General features: G+C 50.5%; 1 protein-coding gene across 1 annotated transcript; it reads right to left on the bottom strand.

Moving 5' to 3' along the window:
• Positions 1-828: 828 nt before the first annotated feature.
• Positions 829-7,167, bottom strand: MAM_00906 (ATPase-like, ATP-binding domain protein; the record flags this gene model as incomplete). The annotated part of the gene is made up of 2 exons (XM_040819705.1): positions 829-1,047; positions 1,102-7,167. 2 exons carry the CDS (start codon positions 7,165-7,167, stop codon positions 829-831), a joined length of 6,285 nt encoding a protein of 2,094 aa, XP_040682970.1.
• Positions 7,168-11,000: the final 3,833 nt, after the last annotated feature.

Genomic DNA, 11,000 nt, shown 5'->3' with positions numbered 1-11,000 from the left:
CCCCCCCATGAACCAAACCGTTGGCTCGTCACATCCACCATCGAGATCTCGAGACCGTTCCAATCCAGTTCGCTCGCTCCGGCACAGTCCACTTATTACTCCCAAAAATCAATTCTTTCTTCGCCTACCTGGCGACGGCTTTCACAATTCTAACACACGACAGGAATTTTACCTTGCGCCTTCCGAAACCCTTTTGCAGAGGCCATGCGCGCGTTTTAATAACACACGGAATGAAAAAAAAAAAAGAAATAAATAAGAAAAAGTAAAAAAGACAAATAATAATAAAAAAGGAAGCAAGAGGAAGAGAAGCCCATGTCAACCCAATCAAGTAAAACGCAAACCATCAATAAGGGAGCGTAGCTAATCCTTGCGCCTCCATGACGAGACGCCCACGTCTTTTTTCCCTCATCAATAACCATCCATGAGAAGGACTTCAAAACACTCCCCCTTTGATTAGGCACAAACCGATCCCGCAGTGATGCGTCGTGCTTGGAAATGGACAAAACATCGTCCATCGTGGACCAGACAATATCCGCTTGGCAGGGGGTCTCGTAACGCGTTCTTTCGCACCTGTGAAACCAGACTCCCCGTGTAGTGGCTGGCTATGTGCCGCTGTCGCCCGCTTCGCATGGCGGTTTGACACAAAAGACACGGTAACGAAGAAAATTCTTCCTCGGCGTGTTTCGTGCCGTATGGATATGCATCAGACGCGCCGGAAAAAGAAGAAACCTCCTGTCCTCTGAACGGAACAGTACAGTATGGGATACGAGGGATGAGGTAGAATGAACGAGGGGAAACTCGTTGCCGACGGCCGCTGCGTCCGCCGTCTCAAAAAAACTTGGCCATGGCTCTGCTTAGATCGATGAAGTCGACGGGTTTTGTCACATAATCGCTGAAACCCGCCGCAACACACTTTTCCTGCACATCAGACATGACATTGGCCGACAGCGCGATGATCGGCAGCTTGGGCAAACTCGATGCCTTCTCCCATTCTCGTACTTCACGGCACGCCTGGTAGCCGTCTTTTCGTGGCATATGGAGGTCGCACTGGCGCTGTACGTTAGCTCCTGGCCCGACCCGAAATGTTCCGCAGCAACTTACCAGAATCAGGGAATAGTAGCTGTGAGGCTTGGACAAAACAATCTCTGTACACTCGACGCCATCCACAGCAACCTCGACCTCGACTCCAATCTTCTTCAAGTACTTGATCAGCACCTTCTGGTTCACGGGGTTGTCCTCCACGAGCAGCACTCTGTACCCCTTGTTGCCCATGCGCTTCTCAATCTCTTGGTAGCTGGCCTTTTGGTTCTCCACCATTTGCTGCGCCGTAGATCGGTTTCTGTCGGTGCTGAGATCTCGCACCTTTTCCGGATCAAAAATGACTGCGAATCTCGACGGCTTGACCGGCTTGTATATAAAGGTGACGAGATTTTCCGACAGAAAACGCTCGTGTTTCGTGTCGGCAGCCAGTTTCTGAAGGGCTTGTCGTTGCACAGAGTCGCAGAGGATCACAATGGTGGTTCCCTCGATTTTCTGCGACTTTGTTATTTGGTCCATGACATCGATGATGGCCTCAGCTGAAGCCAAATTGAGAACAATGTGAGTGAACCGGATAGAATCCTCGCCGCCGAGAAAGGGCTCCGCGTCTTCGACCGAGGCGATGGCCGTGATCCGATGAGGAACGTCCTTTGGTAGCGTCATTTCAATGTGCTGCGCCGTTGCTTCGCGACTATGGTGCTGCGCGCAGATGATCAAGATCGAGTACAGAGGTGGGCGCAAGTCACTCATCAGCCGAGGGCTGCCGGGCTCTGACGCTGTCCGTCTCGACGGCGACCCTCTGTCCGCGGGCATTTCCAGCTTGATCTGAGACAGGTCCTGTCCGCTGGCCTTGGCTGCCTCGCTAAACCGAGTCAGACCGGAACGGCCAGATGCGCCCGAGGGCAACCTTCTGAGATATCCCGGGGGGCTGTCGCTCCCAGGTTCCGGGACACCGCTCGTGCTTGCAGACACAGCGCTAGACGCTGCATCCGCCATTGATGTCTCCTTGGCGCTCGCCCCGTCCTCTGGGCTCCCACTGTCCCGCAACTGCTCCGTCGGGGGGGGGAGCCCTTTGCTTGACCGGTTCGCATTTTCGGATGATTCTTGTCTTGATCCGGCCGAGGCGGTTGATCCTGGACTGATGGGAATGTTGGGATGGTCTTGGGATGACGGCAAGGTGAACCGAGCAGTGAATGTAAACGTCGACCCTTTGCCGGGTATGGCTGTGCCCTCCATCTTGCCGCCATGGAGCTCGACGAGCTGTCGAGAAATTACCAGTCCCAGGCCGCTTCCCCCGTGTTGCCTAGTGCTGCTTCCGTCTATTTGACTGAAAGGCTTGAAGATGAGCTCAGCCTCCTCCTTTGTGAAGCCCCTGCCGGTATCAGTAATGGCAAACTGAAGCATGATTTCATGGTCGTTGCAGGCTGCTGCCGGGTCCTCTTCGGTGTACACTCTGCATCGACTAAACACTTCGCCTTCGGCCGTGAACTTGATTGCGTTTCCAATCACGTTGAGCAAGACTTGGCGGATCCGAACCTTGTCGCCCTTTACCCATGCGGGCACATCTGCTTCCACCAGGTAGTTCAGCTCGAGGCGCTTCGCAATGGCCATGGTTGATACGAGTTCATTCACATCTTCAATCAGAGACCGCGTGTGAAACCACTCGTGCTTTAGTTTCATCATGCCGGCATCCACCTTGGACAGGTCCAAAATGTCATTGATAATCATAATCAAGCTGTTGGCGCTGGTCTGGATTGTGTTGGTGTAGTCTCTCTGCTCCTCGTTGAGCGTCGTGTCCTGCAGAAAGCTTACCATGCCCGAGATGCCGATGAGTGGTGTTCGAATCTCGTGGGACATGTTGCTCAAAAACCGGCCTTTGGATTCCATGGCTTCCTTGAGTTTGGCCTCGAGGAGCTTATGGTCGTTGATGTCGGTAGCAGAGCCAAAGTACGAGCTGGCTCCCCGTCCGAAATCAAGCGTATCGATTTCGACGCAACGAATGAGGTGCCATCGGTACTCGCCCGTCTTGGATCGAAGCCGGACCTCGGTGGTGTATGACAACCGGCCGCTTGTGTCTGTCGTCACTTTGATTATGCCCTTTCGTGCTAGCTCTGTCAGCTCGGCGGACGGGAGGGAGTAGACGGACTCGGAGCCGGAACTGCTCGCTCTTGACAGCGCAGGCTGCGTGTTCCGTGGCCCCAGCTTTCCAACAGCCGGCTGCTGCACATTACGCGCCGATGGCGTGGTCTGGGTGCCTGACGACGACGCTCCGCTGTGGCCCTTTTCCTCCGGGGAGGATTGTGCGTCATTCGAGGGCTTGCCTCCGCGCTCGATTGGAATGCGGCACCGGGCGAGATCGTCAGGGTGCACATGGTTCATGAATCCAAGACCGAGTGAGTCCTCGAACCTCTGCCCAGTGTAGGAAAGCCACTGATCATTGGCAAAAGTGATGGCGTCATCCTCGGTGGCAGTAAAGATGATTTGCGGGATGAGGTTTGCGAGCAGCCGGTGTTTCGCCTCGGATGCCTCAATTTCTTCTTGTCGAGCCGCCTTTAATTCAGCAATGTGCTGGTCGTGAATGTCCATGTACGAGCCCAGGAATTGCATGATGACTCCTCTCTTGTCCTTTGACGCAACAGCACGGGCATAGAACCAGCGATATGCACCATCAAATCTCTTGATGCGGACGGATCTCGAGAACTGCTCGCCCGTCCGAAGTGAGTGGCCCCAGGCCTTGAGATAGCCCTCTCGGTCTTCGGGATGGATGCTCCCCCACGGATCAGCCGACAAATCTGCCACCGTCTGCCCACGATATGACAGGAAGCGGCTATTCACCCACACAGTCTCCCCGGTTTGGGGCAACGACACAAAGACATGGGCAGGCAGCGAGTCTAATATGAGACCCTTTAACCTGTCGGATGGCGGCGGCATGTCCCCGACCATGGACGTCATCGAGCCGCTGCGCGGTGGTGCGGACGGGGCTGGGGGCAGTCTGGCCGACAGACTGGAGCTCGGAGGAAGCGATTGGAAGGTGGAGGAAAAGTCGGCACCGTAGCTATGCAGCACGCTGTGGCCATGATGAGTCGCGTGACGGTGGTGGTTGATGTTGTTGAGGACAGCTCTGCCACCATCTTCGGCCCTGTCGCTCGTCGATTCGGAAGCGCCGCCGTCATTCCCGTTACTGCTCAGGGCAGTCTCCTCCGCCTCCGCCTCCGCCTCCTCCCCCTTTTGGTGCTTCGTCGTGGAGACTTGGGCATCGAAATCGCTTCTTTCCGTCACTTGCTGGTCGAGGCTAGAGACCGTCTCGTTTCCAAATCTAACACTAACAAGTGACAGATTCCTCTTTTCACCGGGAGAGCCGTCCTTGGAGGCCGTTCGCGGTCGTTGCGTCGCCGACGTTGATGCCTCCTTTAGTACTAGTCTTTGTTTGGTTGCAAAATAGCTCTCTAGGGCTTGAGAGCTTGATGAAGGACTCGCGAGAGGCTGCCGCCGATCCACGAGGTGATTGAGCGAGCCGTGTTCCCACCCGGGGGTAACCAATGGCGAGGCCGTCGTGCTCTTCGAGAGGGCCGAGTAGTCGCTCGGGCTGGTGATACTACCCCCGAGGCAGTTTTGATGAACAAGAGCCTGTCCTTGGGCGGCGAACGCACCACCGTCAACGTGGCTTCCGAACGGCGCAACGGCTCCAAAGCCAGTTGTTGAAGGCCGTCGTCGTCGAATGCCGGCCAATTCAGTTTCGAGGTTGCTATAATGCCGACAAAGAGAGAAAGAGGTGGCCATGTGCGGCGCCAGGTGTTCTAGGGAATTCCTCAGGTTGGAAGGGTACGGTATAACGGGGCTGAGGATGGAGACGATGGCAATGGGGGCTGACCGATTCCGCTTTGCTTGTCTAGGGGAGGCTTGGTCGGCTTCGGCGTTCACGTGTTGCTCGTCCCTGCTTCGCAAATGGGTCTTTTGTTCGAGCACCGTCGTATCAAGCTTGAATGACCTCGTCGGCTTGGAGAGAAGAACGTGGGTCAAGGGTATGTGAAGGACAGTCCACGAATTGTCGACGCCAATCGCTTCTGGCGGGCGCATCCCCGTGTAACTTGTGGGAGGTGAGCCAGGGTTAAAAGAGTCTTCATCGACCATGGCGTCTGTGAAGAAGGGGTTCTCCTTGGGGTCGGCGCGAACCGCGGGAGATGGAGCTGGAGATTGTGACCACGGAGACGGCGGCGCTTGTTCGTACTCTTCGTACTTTGGAGTAGGTGGCCTATGGTCGTGGTCATCCAGGGATGATGACATGGTGGTTGCCTTGAGCTTCTCGCCAGCATGACTGTTGCTCCTGACTTGTGTCGTTCCTGCAAAAATCGTCGACAACTTTGACGCAGACTCGGTACGCGGCCTCTTTGGTCTTTTGGGGTCTGCACTGCTCGCTTTGAAGCTTGATCTTGGTTCACTGGCCGGCTTGGGCTCGGGCGTGATTCTGGGAAGGTAGGGGTATGTTCGAGTCAGAGCTACAGGCCGACCGCGCTCAAGCACTCGCATAACACCGGCATGGTCGATTAAAGGGTCGGCTTCATAATCCAGGGCTTGCAGAACGGGCAGAATCTGACCCTGGCCCTCGTAGCGGGCCATGAATGGAGCTTCCCAGCTAGGAATTGCCTGCCGTGCCGCAGCCGTGGCGTCATGCTCATCTAGGGCGTCCTTGTTCAACTTGGTGTAGTCCTCATGAAGCTCTGCCACGACCCGTGATGATGGATACTGCGTCTTGCTTCGCGATAAAGTGGCCGGTCTTTTCGGCGGCGTCGTTGAACTTTGATTCGACGAATCGAGTTTGTTTTCCTCAAAGGCAGTAAACGAGTGGCGGCTTCGCAATCCGGGCCGGGGGAGCGTGAGCGTTGTAGCGGGAGAGTCCGCGGTTTTATCGTCAAGGGCAACTGCCCCGTCAGAAGCACTATTTGCCCTTGCCAGGTAGCCGAGGCTGAGCTCGTCCTCTTGGTGCTCGTTGTACGTGGCCTTTTGACCCCAGGGAACATTTTCAATATCGGTCGTGTCGGCAGGAACGGCCAGTGTCACTCGCTCGGCTTTGTAAATGTCCCTCATAATCTGCACGACTGTATTCCACCACGCATCTAGCCCCGGCTCAGCAGACAGCATTAGAGACAAATCGTAGAGGTTGGGGGAGGGGAAATCGAAACCATGAGGAATCTCAGAGGCGGGTGCTGGCGGCTCAAACGTAAAGCTGGACGCCGGCGTAGATGACTGTGATAAGACCTTGTCCAGCGAGGCGTGGTGTTGGACCGGCGATTGGAATCGTTGCCGTGGCGAGGCACTCACAGCGGGCTGGTCGTGGGAGACTGGTTTCGTCTTTTGATGAGGAGGAAATCCGGCCATTCGGGGAAAAGGATACGAGGGCGTTTGCGCGACTGCTGTCGTGGTCGTGCCGCCGCGGACCGTGTTGCCAGACTCGGTCGAGGTGGTGGTGAGAGCAGCCGTGAGCATTGGGGAACAAGAGGCGCCAGTTCCTTCTTCCCAGATGGGAGAAACTCGAGGCTTTTCCGGCTGCGTCATGAGAAGACCTTTTATGGAAAGCTCGCGGATCTCCAGGTCCCGGGCCAGCCTGGCGCGGTATTCATTGAGCTGCTGCTGTGAAGTAGCCAGAACTGTAGAAGCCGTGTCACCCCACGCCGCACCTGGAGGCGACAAGCCGGCTGCCGGTGGTGCTGCCGTCTGGTGAGCAGTGAAGGCTTCGTCGCCAGGGTATTTCCCCTCTGGGCTCTGCCACTCGCGCTGGCCCCTGCTCGACAGGTCCGAGGCCGAAGAGAAGGGGTAGCTGGAGCGGCGTTGAGCCATGCTAGTAGGTGCATGCCCAATCGAACTGTCGGCAGGGCCTACCTCTTCTTCCGCTTCTGCTGATGCAAACTTGCCCGCAATCACTCCATCTCTGGCGATGGCACTCGTCTCGGCCAACTTGCACGTCGGGGGCGATTGATGGGACGGAGACGAAGGGGACGTTGGGTTGACGGCGGCAGCCTCAATGGCAGCCTCTGCGGCAGCACGCGTCAAGTCGGGCGTCGTCGAGCCGGCGGCACAAGTCGAGTGCGAGGTGTAGTAGCCAATGTCAAGGAGAGGGTCAGGGCTTTGCATGCCTCATATAAGAGGGCTTGTGATTGGTACGAGGCCGGTTCGGTAGGCGGCAGTGTGCATGAGGTCAAGGGCGAATGTATAAACGCAACGGGGCGGTTCTGCAGAACCATGAAAAGGGCGACGATGGGGATTGCAGCTGCGTCCCTGGTGTCAGCAAAAACATGAGCTTTGGTGCAGATGAAACGTCTCGAGGTGTCGTCTTTGTCTTTTTTTTTAAAAAAAAAATAATTTTTAATTTAATTAATTTTTTTTTTGGTCCTCTGCAGTGGCTTGCACAGGCGGCGACGACAAGAGGCGTCTCCTCGTCGAGCGGATGGTGATGGTGGACTGGTGGGAGGAGGGTTGACGGACTGAGCAAGTACCTGCCTACTTCCTGGAGGTACTTGGGCCCGGTACGTACCTGACCTGGCCAGTCGTGGTGGTGACGGCAGAGCAGCAGTTCTCGTCAGTCGTGATGCTCAGGGCCAAGCGAGGGCGACGGTGTCGGGAAAATCTGTCACCGCCAAGGTCGACAGTCAGCGTGGAGTTGCTGAAGAGAATTGACGGTCAAGAAGGCCGTCCGGATAAACAGGGAACCCAGGCAGAGTGAGCAGAGGTTAGCGCAGCAGGCGAGACGTCAGACGACCGAGGGTGCACGGATGGACGGATGGATGGATGGATGGATGGACGTCACGTCACGTCAGCCGTCAAAGGTTCGAGGCGACAGAGACGGACAGACAGACGGACGGACGAGTGAAATGGAGGAGCCGCAGAAGGGCCAGTCTAGCACTGTGTGCTCTGCTGTGCTGTGCCGTGCCGTGCCCGTCGACCTGCAACGATGGTCGACGGCCTTTTGCTCTGCTTCTTTGGCCCTTGAAGTCAATGGTCAATGGTAGAGAGTCAAAAGACAGCCGAAGCCCCCAACGAGCTCGAGAGCAGCAGCGAAGCGCAGGCTGTGCGACTTTGGAGTGATGGCTCGGTTCGCTGTTGACGCAAAAAACGAACACAAAAACATGGCCACAACGTCACCGTCGGGCCAAAGGTGCGGAGTACATCCGGTACATGTACTTGCGTCCCCGGAACAACTTGGTTTTTTTCGACGCGCCAAAGGGCGCACGCAGCAAAGGCAACGACAGTGTGCATCAACAGACTATTGCCATGGCCGTCAAGACTTGACAAAAAACAAAGGGGGGGTTACAAGTGTTTAAAAGAAAAAAAAAACCCTTTATCTGCCTGCCAGTCGTTGTATTGCATTTCATCAATCAAAGGCGTCTCGTGGCCGATGATGATGCTCCCAAAAAAAAAAAAAAAAACACACACACACACAAGCAAGTACCCAGTACTTTGTCCTCGGTCGCGACAGGGCCTCTTTTTTCTTTTTTTTTTTTCTGTCTGTAACCCTGGGGAGAGACGTCAACTGCCCAAGCGGCTGTGGCCAAGAGGAGCGACAAGGGGTCACCTATGACGTATGACGTAGGTGACGGCACAGACCGGGGGCTCAATGGCCCGTCCAAGATTTCGCAGGTCCAAGGCCGTGAATTGCTCGGCGGGCTCACCCATTTTGCTCGGCGGGCTCACTGCCCCACCACGCCCCGATTTTGGTCTAGCGGCCCCGCTGCCATGCCCCACAGTACATTCTTAGTACAAATATATAGCAGCAAAATGCCCTTAATTAATCGAAAAGGTAGTTGTATAATTTATATAAATTTCTTAATAGCGCTACGCTAGCAGGCTCTAAATCGCTTAAAAACGCAATTTCTAGTGTTTTCGCTTAATATATACACAATTAGGCCGGATTTTCTAGTTATTCCGGCCGCTTAATTACCTATCTAGTTATATCTATTAGCTGCAATAGCAGCAATAGCATTAAGGGAATAAATTCCTTAATCTGCAGGGAGCTCTATCTTCTAATTAGTCTTCCTTCTGTGTTATTTATATTGCGATTTAATTAATGCAATAATAGCAGCAGCTGCTACTAGCAGCATTAATTCCTTGCAGTAGTTTTAATCTTAGCCTGCATATGCTCTCTTTAAATGCTTAGTGCTAGAGGCCTTTAAGCGCCTTATTAAGACATTTAACTTAGTTATTAGCTGCTATTTTAGCTTGTAAATTAGTGTTAATTGTCTTTTCTATTTATTGCAGCCTTCTGCTAGCAAGTTAAGACAGGAGCTAGATCGCAAATATAAAGATATAGGTTGTTAAAGCTCTAGATATTAAAGTCAGCTATAATTTCTATAATAATAAGCAGGAAACTTAAGTAGGCATTTACTAAGAGCTTTTATAGCTACTAGCAGCAATTAATTTTATTCTTCTGCAGCAGCTTAGAGATATTTTTCTTTAACAAAATATAATATATATAAGGGAGACTATATTGCTTAGTAAAACAGCCTATACAATATTATAGGTTATATATTCTAGCTTTATAAGCTTAAACAAGCTTATATTGCTTAATTAGAAGGTTAACAGCTTAGTAGGAAATCTATATAGGCAGCTTACTAAGCTATTCTTTGCAATTAATTAGATATTATTGCTTAACTTTATTATCTGCTGTTATTACGTAATAATTGCAGTCTTAAGTCTTAAGCATTTAGTTAATTCTATTTATAAGCAATAGAAAGTCACCTATTTCTATAAATAGGTTGATTTTTATAGCTCTATAAGAGACCTCTATAAAGCTGTTTGCCTTCTCGCTGAAATTTCAATATCTCTTTATAAAGCAGTAAGCCTATTATTGCTTAACCTTAAGATAAGTCTCTTCTATATAGTAGAGAATTGCAGATTACTGTAATTTATATGTATTAATTATCTAGATTTAGGTAGACTAGAAATTGTTAATTGTATTTGCATAAACTAGCATTTAAAAGGCTAAGAAAGCCTTTATTAAGCTATTATTAAAAGCTTTACTTTTTAACTTATTATATGCATTATTATTAAATTTATTGTTATTAGCAGCTTTAATCTATTTCTTATAGAAGTTGTTCTTAACGTTTAATAGAATATACTAAATATAAATCTACTGCTATGTCTTAAGCTAAATAACTTTAAGAGCGTTCTTTAGTGCTTTTTTAAAGTCTGTTATAACAACCTTAAAAGTAGGGATTTAGAGCTTAATGCAAATTTCTTCTAATGCAGCTAGCATTTAGTAATAGCCCTCCTCTCTTTTAGTTTCTATAAAGCTAAACGCAATATTTGCAATTAACTTTTAATTAGTAACTATAACAACATTTAATAGATAGAGACCCTAGCAGTTTATCTTGTAGGTATAGTCTATACTAATAAATTCTAAGAAAACCTTCTATTTTTTAATACAGAAAGAGTAGGTCTAAATAGCGCTTTTAATGCATTATTTATTATTATAGATATACTTATAAAGCAGGCCTCTCTCTTAGAGTTTCTTAATAAACTATTAAGTAGATATATAGCTAGCTAATATATCTTAATAAGCTCTTTAGCGTTAATTATAAATATCTTTAGGTTAGAAATAAAGCTCTTCTTCTTCTTTATTGCAAATTATTATACTAATGCTTTAAGGCTAAAGGCTTGCATGCTTTAAAAGGCTTATAATTTGCTGCTTTTATTGCTGTATAAATTTTTAATATATTATATGCCTAGAAGGATCGCTTAATTTCTTATAATTATAACAGCCTTACTCCTTATAATGCTATACCTAATAACTAGAATTATTAGTAGATGTCACCTTAAGCTAGTAATTATAGTTAGTTTTTCTTAAGCAAGTTTGTTAAAGTCCTAAGCCTTAAGGCTTATTATAGCTGCTATAATTACAATAAAGCCAGCCTGCCTGCAATTATTAAATGCTGTTTATTAAAGTCTTAAGCCTCATGGATTTTTTGCTA

Source organism: Metarhizium album, assembly GCF_000804445.1.
Source record: "Metarhizium album ARSEF 1941 chromosome Unknown scaffold_1, whole genome shotgun sequence".
NCBI classification, from domain to species: domain Eukaryota; kingdom Fungi; phylum Ascomycota; class Sordariomycetes; order Hypocreales; family Clavicipitaceae; genus Metarhizium; species Metarhizium album.
Note: the sequence above shows the minus strand (reverse complement) of the source record. Positions and strands in the feature narration are given on the sequence as shown.